Source organism: Pongo abelii, chromosome 3 (genome assembly GCF_028885655.2).
Source record: "Pongo abelii isolate AG06213 chromosome 3, NHGRI_mPonAbe1-v2.0_pri, whole genome shotgun sequence".
In the NCBI taxonomy this organism is placed as follows: domain Eukaryota; kingdom Metazoa; phylum Chordata; class Mammalia; order Primates; family Hominidae; genus Pongo; species Pongo abelii.
In genome coordinates, this window is record NC_071988.2 from 119874493 (window position 1) to 119895958 (window position 21466).

A 21466-nucleotide genomic window follows, 5' to 3' on the forward strand; every position below is an offset into this window, starting at 1 on the left:
AATCTTGGTTTTTCTAACTGAAAGCTCTTCTTGATTTTAACATTTTACTTTTATTTTGTCTTCCAAGCAAAGGGAATAGAAATTATTAAAGTTATTTAGTAAAAGTCATTCTTACTCAGTGGGTCATATCCTAGTATTTGTGAATGTTTCTCATCTTCTCTCTTCATCTGCTTTTTTTTATACTAGCCTAATTAACACATTTTTTCTGTCATTCAAGTGAGACCAAGAATAAAAGTACATTCATTTAGTATTTGACAAAGTTATTCTTTTCCGTGATTAAAATGGAATGTAGGAGTTTGTGTTATAATCCGATACTGATAGTGTAACAGAAACATGATTGGTTCAAATCTTTCTTCACTTGCCTTCAGTTTTATGAAAATCAAAGAGTGCAGGTCCTTTGCTGTTATATTTTAATGTGAGCAGTTTCTAGAACAGCACTGTCCAATACAGTAGCTACCAGCCATGTGGCTTAATGGGCATTGAAATATGAAGTCTCAATTGAGATGTGTTCAGTATAAAATACACAATCGATTTCAAACACTATGTATGAAAAATATAAAATATCTCACCAATATTTCATATGTTTGCATGTTGACATGATCATTTGAATATATTGGGTGGAATAAAATATTAAAATGTTTACTTTTTAACTTTTTTAGCACATCTTACTAGAAAATCTAAAATTATATATATAGTTCCATTTTTGGCTCTCATTATATTTCTGTTGGACAGTGGTGCTCTAGAAAATGAACTGCAACAGAATCATCCTCCACCCTGTTAAGGCCCTCCCTTTTGAAGTTTTAGGAGAGTACATAGAAGAAAGCAAAGATTAATGAAATTTATCTCACCTAACTTTAAAGAAAAGTCAGTACCAAGTAAAGAAATTACAGTAATCTTTGGATAGGGTGTGCTGAATAAGAACTTATATCATTGTAGTTGTTTGCTGAGGAGTATTTCATCCCTTTTATGGTTTTGTGTCTAAATCTTGTAAATGCTTCAACATCAGGAACTGTGCAGAACTCCTGCTTGACCTCGTGAGAAGAGAGTTGTTGTTTGTTACCCCAATAAATAGTCATCATCCACTTCTCAAATGAGAGTCAAGGAAAAGTATTAGTCATTATTACCGCCTCTTGTGAAAAGAGCGTAACAAGAACTGTGGTAATGGAAGAGGGTGGGCTTTGAGTTTAGTCATAGGAGTTACAGGAGTCTTTTTTTAAAAACTTTAAGAAACTTATTCCATGTAGTATGTCCATATAAGGAGTCTTATATTTTACAGTAAAAGAAGATCCTGGATCTGTATCAAACCTTACTCACCTTTACAGCACCCCTATGAAGTAAACTGGGCCTAATACTTACAGTTAACCCAACCCTGTGATTTATTTAGTAATACTAATTTAGGATCATACATACAGTCAAGAGCTTCTGTGAGAGGAAAATTCATTTATCTAAGTTACGAACACATGAATATTGAAGTATTTTAGAGTTCTAAGACAAATAACTTACATATTTGAACCCAGATACTTCAATATGTAAATATTGGTATAACTCTTACTGTGTGTTTAAGACATTATAATAATATAAATATACTAACATTTCTCCAAAAGTGCCTTGCATAAACCCAGATTCCAAATTGTTCACATTAGGGCAATAGTTTTCAAACTTTTTGACTATGGCCCATAATAAGAAATACATCTTCATATCACCACTTATTGTATTACACACCTGAAACTAAACAATACTTATTGTCCTTAACATATTCAGTGTACTCTGATCCTAAACTGATCACATGACTTAGTGGATCTCTGTCTGGCTTTTGAAAAATACAGTATTATAGGATTTCTATTATTCATAAATAATTTGGAAAGCAGTTTTTTGTATTAGAGAAAAATAATTCTTGATGTACATTCTTTTTAAAAGAGAACTTGAATTCTCACACAAAGCATCTTTAGGTGATAGTTCAAATAGTTTAATTTCTGATTTTAGTATCTATAGTTATTTTTACTATGTATATAATAGGCATAGCTTGTCTCAAGTTTAATCAAAACATTTGGTTTATTCAACTTTTAAAGTCATTAGGCAATTAAAAATTTTAATGGATATGTCAGAAATTCTCAGTGATTATATTTGCTTTGCTGAGTATTTATAAAAGTTTTTCTTACATAATAAATATATACTTGCTAACTGATGTTTTAAAGTTTCCATAATGTATACCATGCCAGCCTGTGCTTTCTCACTAAGCAGTGTTTTTACTGAGCCCTGTGAACTTCAGAGATACCTGCAAAAGTATTGTTGGAAGAGTCAAAGGCAGGGAATGGTTTAATATTTAATCCAGTCATTTTATCATTTGGGAAAAAAGTGAAAGGTTTTTCAAAAGCTAAAACCCCAGAAATAAGCAGAAGTATTTGCCCTATAGCTTTGTCGGTCAACTCTGTTAACCAACCCTTTTTAAACATAAATACTCTTTAGGATAGCCGAAGTTATCAGCCATCCACCTCTATACTTTCCAGTCTTGTGCTTCTTTTGAGTATCTCAATGGATAGTGCTTGCCACATATTATTAAATGAATAATAATATGAATGACCAGATCAATACTGTAATATCAGTGACACTTGGGAAATGGGAGTGTATTAATCCGTTTGCACTACCATAAAGGAATGCCCAAGACTGGGTAATTTATAAAGAAAAGAGGTTTAATTGGCTCATGGTTCTGCAGAGTGTACAGGAAGTGTGGTGCCTGCATCTGCTTCTGGTGAGGGACTCAGGAAGCTTACAATCATGGCAGAAAGTGAAGAGGGAGCAGGCGTGTCACATGGTGAGACAGGGAGACAGAGAGAGAAAGGGGAGGTCACAGACTCTTAAACAACCAGATCTCACATGAACTAACTCACTTATCACCAAGGGGATGGTACTAACCATTCATCAGGGACCTGCCCCCATGATCTAATTACCTCCTACCTGGCCTCACCTCCAATACTGGAAATTACATTTCAACATGAGATTTGGAAGGGACAAACAGCCAAACCACATCAGGGAGTTTTCATTGGACAAATAAGGAAAAATAATTTGAGGACAAAAGCAGAGCACTGTATACTGAGGGAGCCCTGGCCTAGTAGGAGAGAAAAGAGGTAAGTAAAGAGTTGCAAAGACAACCTTGTCTACCTTGCTGATTTCTCTGGTATACAGAGAAAATAAGCCATTGAAAACACTTTGATACAAGTTGCTGTGCTAAGATAGCAGATTTGTTTGAGAGGCTGTGTAGACCACCTCTATTCAGCCTAGTCTCCCCCAGTCTATGTTAAAAGATAAATATGCAGCTAATTTAGTTCAGCCCAGGTTCAAACTATAATTTCAGTGGTTACTGCCCTATCCCATTTGGAAAAAGAAAGGATAAAAGAAAAATATGTTTATCTAAGACTTCTCGAGTTTATATCATGAGTCTGTTATGCCCATGTAATAGCTAGGTTATATACATCAACACGGGAGTGGAACATGTATGCGCCAGAATAATGTTTCTCCTTTCAGAGTGAGCTTTCTTGCCTGTTAACAAGTTCTGTACTTTTATTGACTCATGGAAATATCAAGCGTTTAAAATTCATGTCACATACTTCTGAATATGACATATTACTAAATGCTACAGTTACTTTTTGTCAAAATGTTTTTAATAAAAGTATTAAATAACAAATTTGTGTATTTTTGCTGACTAGTTAGTGATGAAATGTAATAGCTTAAAGATGAAATGGAAATAATTTAACAAGTGCAATCTATTTCAGAATTGGGACAGAAAGGAAAATACAGCTCTGCTTTATTAAGCTTCATAAATTTTACAGGATTAAAGATGTTTTCATTTTTTTCCATAATAATGAAAAAAAGATTGTTTTCCTCCTGATTGTTATTTATGCACACATAATATTAAAGAGAAATTGGCCTTTAACCCAACACTCTTTAATATAACCATGGAATTTTTTTTTGTTCTCTTCGAGTCCCAATGAATGTGTTTACATAATTTTTCATACTTAAAATCATAGCATGAATATGGTTTTTAAGTATGCATTCTTATTTAACATGGAATAGACAAAATGAGACTTTGTCTCTTTTAAAATTTTAGTTGGAAACTAACTAAAACCCTATGGTAAAGAGATTTCTTCTTAAAGGCTTAAGACCTCAAGGATTGGGAGCCCAAGGCAGGAAGATTGATTGCAGCAGGAATTTCAAGACCAGCCTGCGTAACATAGTGAGACCTCCCCCCGACCCACTCTCTAAAAACAAAAAGCAAATAAATAAGAACAACCTCAAGGGAAGGGAATAAAAAAGAAAAGCAGGAGAGAGGATTGTACGAGATATTTTGGGACCTGGGAAGAAAGGCAATAACTTACATAGCAAACCTTTGACATCTAAATCCTGGATAAGAAACCAAGAACTAACCAGTTTGCATTTCACAATCTTCAAAAGGCTTGGGATTTGGTGGCATCAAGATTTCTAGACCCTCTTTCCCCTTTCACACCTTGTGATGACTACCCCTTGCCTATCCAAGGAGAATACTATGCTTCTTGTGAGGATAGATGAAAAAGAGAGGGTTTCTTGATGGGGGATATCACACTAAATTGAAGTAAAAGGTACCACAGTACCAATCCATAAACAGATTAAGTGAAATCTGAATGCCGAGAACCACAGTTTTATTGCCCCATTTGTCTCCCAGAACACAGGCTTAAAGTTATTTATATTGAGGGTTCTCTACAAAAGGCCAGCAGATTACCCTATAGGGAATCTTGCAGTCAACAAGACTACTCGTACTTATAGCTCCTAATCAGTTTATTATTATTATTATTTTTAGTTCCTAACTTCATCAATGGCAGACAGCTCAAGAGGTGAGGGCAATCTCTAACATGGAAGATAAATAGAGAAAAGCAACAGTACACTTTTCTTGAGAATAGAAAAGAGCTTGAGCATTAAGAACAGTTGCTAAGATGAAAGACAAAAATTGGAGAAATAGTTGTACAAGTAAAGCAAAAGAAAAAAAATGAGATAGAAAATAAAAGAGAAAATATAAGAGGATCAGACCAAGAGTATTAGAAAAGTTAACAGAGAGGAGGAGATTGCCAAATAAGTATCACAGAACTGAAATACAAAATTTCCTACATTGCAAATATCTGTCAAATAATGTCCTAAGGAATGAAAATACACCCAGACCATAGCGCATCAATGTGAAATTTTACAATGCTGAGGACAAAGAACATCTTACAAGCTTCTAGAGAGGATGGGGGAAGTAAAGTTGAATACAAAAGATCATGAGTCCGTGGACATATGTCTCAAAACAACATTGGCAGCCAGAATGTTGCCTTCAAAATTTTCAGGGAAGCCAGATCAATTAGGCAAGGAAGAAATAAAGGGTGTCAAAGTTGGAAAAGAAGAAGTCAAATTGTGCCTGCAAACGTGATCTTATATCAAGAAAAACCTATAGACTCCACCAAAAACCTCTTAGAACCAAAAAATGAATTCAGTAATGTTGCAGGATACAAAATCAACATGGAAAAATCAGTAACATTTCTACACACTAACAATAAACTAGCTGAAAAAGAGATCAAGAAGGCAATCCTATTTACAATAGCTATAAAACATATAGGAATAAACTTAACCAAGGAGGTGAAAGACCTACAAGGAAAACTACAAAACACTGATGAGGAAAACTGAAGAGAATACCAGCAACTAGAAGGACATCCCATGCTTATGGATTGGAAGACTTAATATTGTTAAAATGGCCATACTATTCAAAGCAATCTACAGATTCAATGCAATCCCTGTCAAAATACCAATGACTTTTTTTTTTATAGAGATAGAAAAAAAGCTTAAAGTTTTCATGGAACCACATGTAAAACCCAAACTATAAAACTAGTAGGCAAAAACAAAAGAGAAATGCTTCAGGACATTGGTCTAAGAAATGTTTATGACTAAGACTTCAGAGCACAGGCAATGAAAGCAAAAATAAATAGGATCATATCAAATGAAAAAGCTTTTGCAAAGCACAGAAAACAACAGAGTGAAAAGAGAGGCTACAGAATGGGAGAAAATATTTGCAAATTATTCATCCAACTGGGGACTTATTCCAGAATATCCAAGGAACTCAAACATCTCAACAGCAGGGTCTCACTCTGTCACACAGGCTAGAGTGCAGTGGCCACCTTAGCCTCCCAAGTAGCTGGGACTACAGGCATGCACCATCATGCCCCATTTGTTTTTGTATTTTTTGTAGAGACAGGGTTTTACCATGCTTCCCAGGCTGGTCTTGAACTCCTGGGCTCAAGCAGTCCACCTGCCTTAGCCTCCCAAAGTGCTGGGACTATAGGCGTGAACCACTGTGTCTGCCCCAGTCCCATTTTTAAAATGGGCAAATTATCTGAACAGATAAATGTCAAAAGAAGATACAAAAATGGCTAACCAATGTATGATAAAATGTTCAGTATCACTAATCTTCAGGGAAATGCAAATCAAAACCACAATGACGTATTATCTCACCCCAGTTAGCATGGCTATTATTAAAAAGACAAAAGTTAACAAATCCTGGTGAGGATGTGGAGAAAAAAGAACTCAGCACTGGGAGTGTCAACTAGTACAGCCACTAGGGAGGTTCATCAAAAACCATAAATAGGCCAGATGTGGTGGCTCACACCTGTAATCTCAACACTTTGGGAGGCTGAGGCGGGAGGATCACTTGATGCCAGGAGTTTGAGACCAGCCTGGGTGACATAGGGAAACCATCTCTGCAAAAAATTTATAAATTATCCTGGCATGGTGGCACAGGCGTATAGTCCCAGCTACTTGGGAAGCTGGGGTGGGAGGATCGCTTCAGCACAGGATGTTGAGTCAGGTAGCAGTGAGCCATGATCACACCACTGCACTCCAGCTTGGGTGACAGAGCAAGACTCCATCTCAGTTTAAAAAAAACACAAATAGAACTACTATATGATCCAGCTGTTTCCTTACTGGGTATTTATCAAAAGGAAAGGAAGTCAGTATATTGAAGAAACATTACACGCCCGTGTTTACTGCAGCACTGTTCACAATAGATATGGGATCAACCTTGATGCCTAAATACATGAAGAGGTAAAATGTGATGTGTATATATATATATATATATATATATATATATACACACACACACACACACACACCAATGGAATACTATTCAGCCACCAAAAAGAATGAAATCCTGTTTTGCAACAACATGGATGGAACTGGAAGACATTATGTTAAGTGAAATAAACTAGGAATGGAAAGTTAAACACTGTATGTTCTCACACATGTGGAAGCTTAAAGTTGATTTTTATAGAAGTAAAAAAAAAAAAAAAAAGGATACTAGAGGTTGGGAAAGGTAGCAGGAAGAGGGATAATAGGGAAGGATTAGATACAGAAGATACAAAATAACAGCTAGATAGGAGGAGTAAGCTTTAGTGTTCTGTACCACTGTAGGATAACTGTAGTTAACAATAATATATTACACAGTTTCAGATAGCTAGGGAGAGGATATTGAATGTTCCCAACACAAAGAAAAGTACTTGAGATAATGAATAAGCTAATTACCCTGATCTGCTCACTATTCATTATATGTAACATCACAGTGTACCCCATATACAATTATTATTTGTCAAATAATTAAACTTTTTTATTTTTTGAGGGAAAATGACTTCCAACATAGAATCCTATACTCTGTCATACTGTCAGTTAAGTGTGAGATTATAATGAGGATATTGTCACACATGAACATCTCAGAAAATTTATTTCTTAAATACTTTATCTCTGGAAGCCACTGGAAGTTGGGTTCCACCAAAACAAGGGATTTAAATGAAGAAAAACTACATAGGAACTGAAAACGAAATCCAACAGGAATCCCAAGTATTACAGTGATGTTATCGTCCCATGTGGCATACTTTTAAGGAGCAACCAATACAGGTTGGATTAGGTCAAAAAAATTGGTGGGATGGTGCTTATGAGAGTTCTTACAGGAAATGAAATTGATTAATATCTAAAGTGAATGCATTAAGATTAGACAACTGATGGAGTGTTTGGAGTTGCATTAATAACAAGCACATAGCTAAGCAAATGAGGAAAACATTCCAGGAAAAATGAATTAGTGTATTACTGAAACACAACTAGTGATATAAACAAAATTACATATAATTAGAAAGATGGAGAGTATGATGAACTCAGGAAAGAAAGAAAATTAGTGCTTCATCTTTCATAGTAGAAATTTGATCAGAAATGCCAATTAAATAAAGTAGCAGTACAAATATGTAATTTAGATATGTAAGTAAACTATGAATTAGCTAAAAGAGCTTTATGTACTTGTGAGGAAGAAGAAATGGAGGAGAGGAAACTGGAGTCTGCTGATAATAATAATATTAGGCTAACTTTTTAAATTCATAGTTTTAATAAAAATAAAAATAAAACCTTAGTAAATGAGGCTTCTTGCCAAAGGCCTGTTGAGGATCCATGGCACTTAATTGATAGATATAATGTCCAAATTATACTTCATGCTGTCTTTTCACTCTGTTCACCTGCAGGTTAAGTACAGATTTTGTTCTATAATTCCTGTATTAATAATGGTGCATAATTTCTTGTGCTGGCAAACAGAGCCTGAGTTACATAGCAACAATTATTTGGTTTCCTTTTATTAAGTGTTTGGAGGAAAAGAATGTGCATTGGAAGGAATAGAGTGCTAACACTATTATTTTAAAGAAGAGTAAGAACATGTAACTAGATGAATGATGATGTCTATATACTTTACCTATGATTTTATGTTTTTGAAATCCATTTCACTGGGACAATTCTCTGAAGCAGAGAGATAACCAACAAAGTTCCAGGGATAAATCATCTCTACTTATTTTTTATTTATTTTTTTTCTTTTTGGGACAGAGTCTCACTGTGTCACCCAGACTGGAGTGCAGTGGCATGATCTCTGCTCACTGCACCTCTGCCTCTCAGGTTTAAGTGATTGTTGTGCCTCAGCCTCCTGAGTAGCTGGGACTATAGGTGTATGCCACCACACCCAGCTAATTTTTGTATTTTTAGTAGAGACGGAGTTTTGCCATGTTGGCCAGGCTGGTCTCAAACTCCTGGGCTCAAGGGATCTGCCCGCCCCAGACTCCAAAAGTGTTGGGATTGCAGGGATGAGCCACCATGCCCGGCCTCATCTCTAAATGAAACCTCCTCTTTGGGTGGAGTGTGCTAACATTTGCTGAATGTGGTCTCTGAGGGTTTCAGTATCTTATTGGAAAAGACACTCTACCCTTACTTTTTTTCCCGCTTGGTGTGTGAAGTAAGAGCTAAAGCCATAGTTTTTTGTGGCATTGAAGAATCATACTTAAAGTCTTGGAGTGGATTTTTATCATTTTGGAATAGATCCATTGACAATGTGCATCAAAGCAGTGTAATAAAATGTTGATCAAAACTGTATTTAACCATATTAATGTGTTTCTCCTGTTAAATTTGCAATATTTCTTACTTGATAGTAACACAAGAGATTTACCAGAGACTAGCGAGCAGAATGTAACCCTGATAATTCATTTACATGTTCATTTAGTTACTCATAAATAACTTCATTTTGGACACCTACTTTATACCAGGGACTATTCTGTGCACTATGTTTCTGGTGGTTGAAGCAGTATGTACTGTCCCTGCCCTCAAGGAGTTTAGTGTGTAAGATGGACATTTATTTTTAAAATAGTTTGCAAATAAACTAACATATAATTACAAGTTATGATAATTGCTAGTATGAGAAAGTAATAGAGTAAGGTAAGGGACTAATTTAAACTAGAAGCATCAACTCTAGGTGGGAAAGAGCGTTTTCAGGCAATCGGTATTTTCAAAATGTCTACCTCCTACGTACACATTATACAGTAGCTTTCTCACGACGCTGCTGGAGGATGCTGCCATCAAAACAAACAAATGAAAGAGAAAAGGCATAGATAACAGGGTATCTAGTACAGGAAGGAGAGATAATGATAAAGAGAACCCAGGAGGCCAGCTGTGCTACCAGAGAGACCAGTATATATTAGATTAGGTCAGAATTCACTGAAAGAAACTACTAGAAAAATTAATAGGATACTTAATGCAACCAAAGACATTAAGAGGAGAATTGGAGAGAAATGGAATGGATTTGGGTTGGATTTTGGAGGTAGATTGACAGACCTTGGTGATGGATTAGATGTGGAAGTTGAGTGATAATAAATGAGCAATGACTGCTAGATTTCTGCCTGTGCAGATAGACGGAGTGTTCATACACTGAGTTGAGGAACCCTGGAGGAGGAAGATTTCACAGTATGTCAAAAGCCCCTTTTTGGTATTGAGTTTAGAATGCTAGAGAGATACTCAAGTAGAGATGTGAAATGGGCAGTTAAATAGCCTGATGTCCAGAAGAGGGTTATGAATATTTATGTTGTATAAATATCAACACAGAGATGCTGTTTGGTGCTATGGAAGAGAATTAGATAGCCTCAGGTGAGAATAAGGACTGAGAAGGTAAAGCAAAGGATGAATCCTAAGGAACAAGAATTTATACAGGTCTTGTGGAAAAGGAGGAACAATTATAGGAGATTGCTAAGTGTAGAGGCAGGTAGGCCAACACTAGTAGATTTAGTAATGCATGTGAGAGAGTAGAGGCAGTATATGTAAACAATGTTATCAGAAACTTGTTTGTAAAAGCAAAAATGAGATTGAATGGTAGTTGATAGAGGTGGACTAGGGGGATGATGTTTGTTTTTAATTTTTTTTATGTGAGAAATATCAAAGTATATATAAATGCTGATCAATGGTGAGGCTCTAGGAGAGGTTGGAGATGCTAAGAGGCAGGAACCCCAATTACTCATGCAGAATTAGTCTTCAATAGTAGATACGTCAGGACCAGTGTAGAAAACATGCCACTTTAATGATATTAAAGATAAGTCACCTTTAATTCATCCATATAGAATATGTTATGAGAAATTTTTCTTTGACTAAAATCCTTAAAACTATGAATTTATGACTTAGTAATTTTATTGTTGCTGTGGTTACCTATATGTTATGCTAGAGAACCTTTTTTTATAGCCCAAATATAATTGGGTCAGAACATTTTCTCTAAAGCCTTAGATATTTTTCCTTTTCAGGGACATTAAAAATGGATTTGATTGTTCCCATATTTGAAGAGTATTTGTATTTATATTTATCAGTAATGGTACAAAATAACTAAGTATTGAAAGTATTAGAAAACAGTTTCTGGACTTAATTTGGTTTAAGTTTTTCTTTTTTATTTTACAGAGTCAAGTAAAGAACAGTTTGCCAGTACAAACATTGCCGAAGAGCTAGTAAAACTCTTCAAGAAACAAATAGAACATGATAAGAGAGAAATGATTTTTGAAGTTCTTGCTCCATTGGCAGAAAATGGTGAGAAACTTAAATGCACCTTTGGATTTTTGATCATGTATACTTTAAATTTTTTTCCTAATATTATTTAATTGCCAGCCATTTGACTCAAACCATTTTTTATTAGTGATATGTTTTATTTTGCATATCTCTAACTTTAGCTATGTTATCTACTCCATAGCTATATCTACATTGGCCAAAGCAACTTTCCAGGTTCCTTTGATTTTAAAATCTTAGAAAAGATACTTCTGTAGCTAACACATTCTTGTGCCATTCTGGAAAAGGCAGCTGAGAGGCTGAGCTCTACTTCTATACACTTGTAAGGCAAAGGGGATAAAAGTTGGAGTCTCAGGCCTGCCAACAGTGAAGATACTGGTTAATCACTCTCTTCTTTGGACACAAAAATCTTAAGAGATGCATCATAGAAATAAGAATGAATCAGAAGAAACAAACCATTCCATATTAGTAATTTTTCAAATATAATGTCTAACACATACTCAAAGAGGATCACATATTAATACATGAGACAAAACATACTGTAAGCAAGAGCAAATCTTCAGATACTGGAATTATTAGACACTGATTCAAAACAGGTGTGCTTATTGTGTTCAAAGAGGTAAAAGCAAGCTTAAATAATTTAGAAGGAAACTAAAAACTATTTTAAAAAAGTGACATAGCAGATTTAAGAATGAAATAAATGGAAATTTCTGAATTGAAAAATACAACCAAAATTAAGAATCCAGTGGGTGGTTTGATAGCAGATTTAATAGATACTGTTGAATTAAAGAACCAGTGAACTGGAAAATGGGTTGGAAAGAAATCCAATATGAACTAAAAGGAAAGAAGAACCCATTTATATAAAAGAGAATAAGAGGTCAGAGGATATAGTGAGACATTCTCATATGCATTTTTTGGAGTCCCAGAAGGAGAGTAGAGAAGGTGGGGAGGGGAGTATGCAGAGGCAATATTTGAAGAAATTTTGGCAGAGAATTTATCAGAAATTATGAAAAATGCAAAGAAAGATCCAAGAAGCCCTTTGAACCCAAAATATGATAAACAAAAATCCACATCTAGATGCCTAATACTGAAAACGTAGAAAACCAATAACGAAAATCATTATCTTCAAAGTAACAACAGTTTGGCTGACAGCTACCTCCTCAACAGCAACAAGGAAAGCCAGATGTTATAAATGTGGTTTGTCAGAAGGAAAATGATATAGATGCAGGGGAGAATAAAGACCAAAAAAACCAGTAGTTATGTAGGTAAATCTTATGAACATTGAATATATTAAAAAAAAACTTATTGTGAAGTTTACAATGTACATTTATATGATTTAAAATATACCACAAACTGAGCATATAAATAAGAAGAAAGGTAAAAGGAGTTAGGGTCCTAAGACACTTGTGTTATCTGGAAGACTCTAGTTATTTAGTCACTTTAACTTTTAAGGTGACTACTAAAGTAATTTTTAAAAATCATGTATAGCTACCGAACAAATGGAAGGGACTTGTGGAAAGATTTTTTAATACCCTAGTAATGCAAAACAAGAAAAAAGAGGAAAGAAAAAGAAACATGAATCATAGAGGAAAAATGAAGCATAAAAATACAGTTTTAAGACACAGTATTTCAGTAATTATGTTAAATGTGGCCTAAATGCTCTAATTAAAAGACCATTTGTCACTTGTGTTTTAAAATAAACAACTATACTACTTAAGCAATACTTATTAAATATGAGATTTAAAAGATTGAGAATAACAGGGTAGAAAAAATATACCAGTGAAACCTAAGGAAGGCTGGGGTAGTTATATTAATATCAAGTAAAATAGATTTTAAGATGAAAAGACTTGCTAGAGATAAAGAGGGTGACTTTAGTAATAAAAGGTCCAATTTACCTAGGAAAAAAATAACCATTATACATTACCCCAAAACATACAGAGCAAAAACATTCAGAACTATGAAGAGAAACAGAGAAATCCACAAATATTGTGAGAAATTTTAATACCTCTTTCAATAATTTATAGAATAAGATAGAAGAATAAGGTTATAGAAAATTTGAAAATGATTAAGACAATTGATTTAATGGGCCTATTTTAGAACACTTCAACTGCAGAGCTCTTTCAAGTACATATGAAACATTTAAGAACGTGTATACTTGTCATGAAAGAAAGAAATTTCAAAAGATTGCCATCATACTAAGTATTTCTTTGACCTAAGTGAGTTGTCTAGTAACCAATTATAAAAAGAAAACCAGGAAATCATTGTATGTTTACATGGTAAGAAATATACTTCCAACACCTCAGAGGTCAAAAAAGAATTGTAATGGAAATTAGAAATTTTCCTAGTAGTGAAAATGAAAATGCTGTATCTCCAATCTTACGTGTTACAAGTAAAGCCCTATTCAGAGGGAAATTTTTTGCTCTAAATGCTTATATTAGAAAAGGAAAAGAACTAAAATCAATGAGCCCAGTATTCATCTCAGGAATTTAGGGGAAAGAAAATATAAACCCAAAAAACCAAAAGGTAATTTTTCAACCCTCACCTTCCAATTTGTGTGAATATGCTCATAGTAGTCTCTGATAATCTTTTATATTTCTGTGGTAGCAGCTATAATGTCACCTTTATTGTTTCTGATTGTACTTATTTGAATCTTCTCTTTTTTGTTGTTAATCTAGCTAGTGGTCTATTAATTTTGTTAATCTGCACTTGTACTCCCTAAATCTACAAAAAAAAATTTTTTAAGTAGTTAACTGGAATAAAATACAACAATGTTAACAAAATCCACGAGTAATATATATTCTTTTAAAAAACAGAAGAAAAGATAGGGTATCAACCTAAGTGTCCATCAGTGGATGAGTGGATAAAGAAAATGGAGTGTGTATACACACACACACACACACACACACGCATAACATGGAATACTACTCAGCTATAAAAAATAATGAAATAATGTCTTTTGCAGCAACTTAAATGGAACTGGAGGGCATTAATTCTAAGTGAAGTAACCAAATGCCACCTATTCTCACAAGTGGGAGCTACGCTATGTGTACACAAAGGCACAGAGAGTGGATAGAATGGACTTTGGAGACAGAGGGAGGGAGTGAGATGAGGGGGTGAGGGGTAAAAAACTACTTATTAGGTACAGTGTACACTATTCAGATGACAGATGCCCTAAAATTCTAGACTTTGCCACTATATAATTCATCCATGTAACCAAAAACCACTTGTACCACTAAAGCTATTGAAATTTAAAAAAAATAATAATAAGCAGAAGGAAGGAAATGTAAAGAGCTGAAATAAAATGGAAAACATACAGTGCAACACAAACATATAACTGCTACAGCTGAGTCTGAAAAGACAGTGGAATTGGTAAACCCGTAGTGAGATTAATAATGAAAAGAGAGAGAAAGCATAATTAACCAAAATTAAGAATGCAAGAGGAGGAGACCTTACCACAGGTCTTACAGCTATTAAGAGGATATTATGAACAATTTGATGCCCAGATATATATATATATATAGTTTTTTTCCCCCCCAGGATGGAGTCTCACTCTGTCACCCAGGCTGGAGTGCAGTGGCACCATCTCGGCTCACTGCAGCCTCCACCTGGGATGCAATCTCCACCTCCGAGGTTCAAGCAATTCTCTTGCCTCGGCTTCCCAAGTAGGTGGGATTACAGGCGCCTCCCACCACGCCTGGCTAATTTTTTTATTTTTATTTTTAGTAGACACGGGGTTTCACCATGTTGCCCAGGCTGATCTCAAACTCCTGACCTCAGGTGATCCACCTGCCTTGGCCTCCCAAAGTACTGGGATTACAGGCATGAGCCACCGTGCCTGGCCTGATGCCAATATATTTTAAAGTATGACTGATACAAGAATAGAAAAGCTGAGTAATCTTACCTTAAAAATTCTTCCAGCGAATAGGAAAAGGAAATATACTTACCAATTTATTTTAATGAGGCTAATGAAACCTTTACACCAAATTCCAACAAAGATAATACATGAATGAAAATTAAAAGCTAGTCTCACCATGAACATAGATCCAAAATTCCTCCTAAAATTTTAGCAAATTTACTCTAGTAATACATTAAAAAGTTAATCACACCAAATTGCATTTATTCTGAAAGTGTAACACAATTTAATATTTGAAATGCAACCAGTATAATTCATCACCTTAAAATATTTAAGGGGAGAAACCATGATCTTCTCAGATTTTAAAAAAAGCTTTTCATAAAATTAAGTGTTCATTCATTATTTTTAAAAACTCTTAGGAAAACAGGACTAGGAAGGTCTTCAGTCTGAAAAAGATATCTATGAGTAGGCTGAAGAAAACATCACATTCAATGGTGAAATAAAAAAGCATTTGCTTTGAGATTGGGACAAGAAGGATCATCCGCACTTCCATTTAATATTGTATTGTAAGAAGTATCCAGTGCATTAAAGAGAATAAAAGAAAAAAAATTAAGATAAAGCAATAAAACTCTCATTCATTTATGATGTGATTATGCATATTTAATTCAAAACAATCTATAGATCAGTTTCATAGATCATTTTTTTAAATCAGAATTTTGTTAGGTTACTGCCAAAAAACAAACAAGAATTTCTATATACCAAAAAAGAAAAAACAGAAAATAAAATGTGAAAAATATGTTGGATAGCCCTTTTAGCTGGAACTGCCACCTTCCAGTAATTTAACAAAATAATGAACACAAAGGGAAAGAGAAGCATCTGATATGTATTCTCTAGGCCTTTTAGAAAATACGGAGTTGTTCCTTTAGCCACATACATTCAGATCTACAGGAAAGGTGATATTGTAGACATCAGAGGAATGCATCCTGTTCAAAAAGGGAATGCCCCACAAATTTTACCATGGAAAACCAAGAGTCTGCGGTGTTACCCGGCATGGTATTGGTATTGTTGTAAACAAACAAGTTAAGGGCAAGATTGTTGCCAAAATAACTAATGTGTATAATGAGCATATTAAGCACTCAAGAGCCAAGATACCTCCCCGAAACACATGAAGGAAAGATAGGAAAAGAAAAAGAAGGAAGCCAAAGAGAAAAGTACCTGAGTTCAACTGAAGCAACAGCCTGTTCCACCTAGAGAAGCGCACTTTGTGAGAACAAACAGAAGGGGCCTGAGCTGCTGGAACCTCTTCCCTATGAATTCATAGCATAATAGGTGTTTTCAAGATAAAAGGCTTCTAGACTATTAAAAAGTATATAAAAAATTAATTCCAGATAGATTGACCTAAATGTGAAAGTTAAAACTTCAGAGAGTTTATCTTAAAATGTAAGCTAGGAGAATATCATCATGGCCTTGAAATATTTTTCTTAGATCACAAAAAGCTCTAATCATAAAGGAAAAAATTGATACATTGGTTACTTTAAAAGTAAAAACTTCTGGCTGGCCTGGTGGCTCATGACTGCAATCCTAATGGTTTTGGGAGGACAAGACAAGAGGATCACTTGAGACCAGGAGTTTGAGACCAGCCTGAGCAACATAGTGAGGCCTCATCTCTACCAAAAACAAATAAATAAAAGTTAAAACTCTTTTTTTAAAGACACCATTAAGAGTGAAAAGCAAGACTGGATGAGAGAATATAATTATAACATATAACTGACAGAGGGCTTGTGTATACAGTGTATAAAAACTCTTAAAAATCATTAAGAAAAATGTGAAAAACATTTGAATAAGCACTTGACAAAAGATTTAATTTATATTAAGTCCAACAGACTTAATATAGATATGAAAATGTTCACTCTTAGGTAACACAAAATAAAACCACAATAAAATACCACTATACACCCACTGGAAAGTCTCATAAACCAACTGTTGATGAGGGTGTGGAACAGTGGGAGTGTAAATTGGTACAATTGGGAAGTAGTATGTATTGAAGTTGAAGCAATAGATCCAACAATTCTGCTCTTAGAAGTATACCCAGAAGCTTGTGCACATGTACACCAGGAGCTGTTACAGGAATGTTCGAAGCAGCATTATTTATAATGAAAAATTGGAAATAACTAAAATCCATTAACAGTAGAATGAATAAATCATAGGATATTAATATAATGGAAAAATATAGAGTTATGAAAAGGAATGAAGATAGCTGTAACCATTACTGTGGATGAATCTCATAATGTTGAAAGGAAAAAGCCAACACTGAAAAATACATATTGTATGATTCAATTTATATAAAGTTAAAAACAAAAAGTAAAACTAAACTGTAGTTTTTAGGAATGATTATTTACTTGGTAAAACGATGAAAGTATAGAAGTGATTACCATAATAATCAGGATGATTTGAGGCGAATGAAGGAAGGGGTTTGTTATCAGAAACAGAAATGCAGAGATAGGCTTCCTGAGTTGTTGGCAATGAATTTCATGATCTAGGTGATACATGGTTATTTGCTTTCTAATAATATATTAAACTTAACTTGCATATTTTATGCACTTCTCTGCATTTGTGGTTTTCTTTCACTCTTTAAAAAAAGTTTTAAAATACCTATATATGATGCATACATGATACATACAAGTGTACATTCATACATATGTGTGTAAGCAGTGGTGATAAAGATACATGTCCTTGGACAGAATGGTTTTGGTAAATGTGCTGGGCTGTCTGCTTTGGCAGAATGTCTTGCTAATCCTAATTAAGGTAGTTTAAGCCTCCTATATATTTGCTTTCAGGTATTTGATTTCAGTCAAATTGTGAGAAGAGATTATCTGTAAACTTTAACATTGAGACATTTAGGCTGGGCATGATGGCTTACGCCTGTAATTCCAGCACTTTCAGAGGCCAAGGCAGGAGGATTGCTTGAGCCAGGAGTTCAAGACCAACCTGGGCAACACAGCAAGACCCTGTCTCAAAAAAAATAATTAATTAAAAATTTTAAAACTACAATATTGACATATTTACAATTTCTTAAATGTCTTAGGTCCTATTTTTTAGGGAGAAATTTGTTTTTTATCTCATGGTGTTTTGGCAAAGTAAAAACTTTATAATGACCTCCAGTCAATTTTATGCCATAAAATTACCTATAACTTTCCTTGCAGTATTTCAAAATAACAATGTGTTTATATTTATTACTGTTTTCCCCTCTGCCTTCACATCTGTTTTATAATTGCACAATGGATAGAATGATACCATTGAAGGCTTGTTTTTGAACTAATTCTTTGCATGTATCATCCTTGACTTTCTCAGTACACGAAGGAGAGTGATTTCAGCATTAGAAACTGGGATTTGTATAGTTCAAGGATTTTAGTATTTTTAAGGCTTTTTCATCATAGTTTTTAATTCTAGCCACCACACATCTCTAGCCCTAGCATTCTGTAACCAAGGAAACGCCCTACTTTTAGCATGGCACAGTGCAAGTATACCTTTTAAAGAAATATTCCAGGTTGAATACTCTGTGTATTCTGAGATAATATTCAAAAGAAGATCAGTGATCCTAGTGATTCAAAAAAGCCAAATTTTAACACATTAAAATTGCCTGAAAGTCTTAAGTATTTATTTTTAAAAGTCTTTATTTTTCCTAAATGATAAGCTGAAGCTGCCATTGCCATATATGGATGCATATACAGCTTAGGGAAACCAATGACTAAAATAAAATCCAACTAAAAAAATAAAATTTAAATTTAAAAATTTCTGGCCAGGTACAGTGGCTCATGCCTGTAATCCTAGCACTTTGGGAGGCCAAGGCAGGAAGATTGCTTGAGGCTAGGAGTTCAAGACCAGCCTAGGCAACATAGTGAGACCCTGTCTCTACAAAAAAAGTTTAAAAATTAGCCAGGCATGGTGGCATGCACTTTTAGTCCCAGCTACTCAGGAGGCTGAGGTAGGAGGATTGCTTGAGCCCAAGAGTTCAAGGATGCAGTGAGCTATGATCATACCACTGCACTCCAGCCTGGGCAACAGAGTGAGACGCTGTCTCTTAAACAAAAAATCTGTGTTGCAAATGTATTTTTCAGGTCAGTTGACTAGCATTTATCTTAAGGAGTATCAAGTATGCTCAAAGCATTTAAATAGGCCAGTTTAGGTTAAGATGCAAAGATGAGTAAGGTATATCTACTGGGGGAACCAGCCCCCAGTATTTCAACATACGTTCTATTTTCCCTAAGTGTCGGCCCATCTGAGAAATAGAGAAAGAGTACAAAGAGAGGAATTTTACAGCTGGGCCTCCGGGGGTGACATCACATATCGGTAGGTCCGTGATGTCCCCTGAGCCACAAAACCAGCAAGTTTTTATTAGGGATTTCAAAAGGGGAGGGAGTGTACAGGGAGTAGGTCACAAAGATCACATGCTTTACAGGGCAGTAAAGATCACAAGGCAAGGGCAAAGCAAAGATCACAAGGCAAAGGGCAAAATTAGAATTACTGATGAGGGTCTGTGTTTGGCTGTGCACGTATTGTCTTGATAAACCTCTTAAACAACAGAAAACAGCGTTCGAGAGCAGCGAACCAGTCTGACCTCAAATTTACCAGGGCGGGATCTTTTCTGCACCCTAATAAGCCTGAGGGTACTGCAGGAGACCAGGGCATATTTCAGTCCTTATCTCTACCGCATAAGACAGATACTCCCAGAGCAGCCATTTATAGACCTCTCCCGAGGAATGCAGTTCCTTCCCCAGGGTATTATTAATATTCCTTGCTGAGAAAAGAATTCAGCGATATCTCTCCTACTTGCACATCCGTTTATAGGCTCTCTGCAAGAAGAAACATATGGCTCTATTCTGCCCGACCCTGCAGGCAGTCAGACCTTTGGTTGTCTTCTCTTGTTCTGTAAAATTGCTGTTATTCTGTTTGTTTTCAAGGTGCACTGATTTCATATTGTTCAAACACCCATGTTTTACAATCAGATTTCATATTGTTCAAGCACACATGTTCTACAATCAGTTTGTACAATAGTGATCCTGAGGTGATGTACCTTCTCAGCTTACAAAGATAACAGGATTAAGAGATTAAAGTAAAGACAGGCATAAGAAATTATGAGTATTATTTGGGAACTGATAAATGTCATGAAATCTTCACAATTTATGTTTTTCTGCCACAGCTCCAGCTAGTCCCTCCATTTGGGGTCCCTGACTTCCCACAACATATATCTGCTGAGGAGATAGATGGAGACAGATGTGGAGGCAAATATAAGCTCTTCAATGAAATAAGTGTTATAATGAAAGAATACTTAAAGATATTAGAAGTATAATAAAAAGTGTTGATGTGGGGGTGGAGTTTCCTTATGAAGATCAGTTTTAAAAATATAATGGGATGTAAATTCTGTCTCTAAAATACCTTATGTTTAGCCATCAGAAAGGCTCAAGGTTTTTTTTTAACTTTTATTATGAACATTTTGAAATGTATTCAGAAATAGCATTTAGTAAACCACCATGTACCCATCGCCCAAGAAAGCTTTAAATCAATGAAAATGTGAAGCCGTTTTTAAAAACATGACTTTATTTATTTATTTAATTTATTTTTATAGACAGGGTCTCACTCTGTTGCCCAGACTGGAGTGCAGTGGCACAGTTATAGCTTACTGTAACCTTGAATTGCTGGCTTCAAGCAATCTTCCTTCCTTGGCCTCCCAAAGCACTGGGATTACAAGTGTGAGCCACCATGCCCAGCCCTATTTTATAGTATTTTTTTATAGCTTGCCCTTTAAACATGAGCATGAGATCTAGAGTAATAGTGGAGTGATACTAGTTGCTTTCAGAGCTGAGTATCAGTTTGTTTAGATGCTGCAAGACATCATGAAAAATGTGACAATTTCAAATGGAAACATGAAATAAAGTTTTTTGTATATTTAAACTGAACTGTCAAGATAGTTTACTTTGAAGATTTGAGTTTCAAAAATGTATTACCTAAATAATGCATTTTCTTAGTTTATTTTTATTTATTTATTTTTTTGAGACGGAGTCTTGCTCTATCGCCCAGGCTGGAGTGCAGTGGCGCAATCTCAGCTCACTGCAAGTTCTGCCTCCCGGGTTCACGCCATTCTCCTGCCTCAGCCTCCTGAGTAGCTGGGACTACAGGCGCCCGCTACTGCACCCGGCTAATTTTTTTTTTTGTATTTTTTAGTAG

The 21466-nt window shown here is 35.1% G+C and overlaps 1 protein-coding gene across 14 annotated transcripts in view; it reads left to right on the forward strand.

Annotated features, from left to right (window-relative positions):
• RAP1GDS1 (Rap1 GTPase-GDP dissociation stimulator 1) overlaps positions 1-21466 on the forward strand; it is a 182473-nt gene that overhangs the window by 134023 nt on the left and 26984 nt on the right. For all 14 annotated transcript variants that reach the window (XM_063723544.1, XM_024245976.3, XM_024245972.3 and 11 more), the window contains one exon: positions 11287-11412. In XM_063723544.1, coding sequence (XP_063579614.1) covers positions 11287-11412 — 126 coding nt within the window. The remainder of the gene's footprint in view (positions 1-11286; positions 11413-21466) is intronic.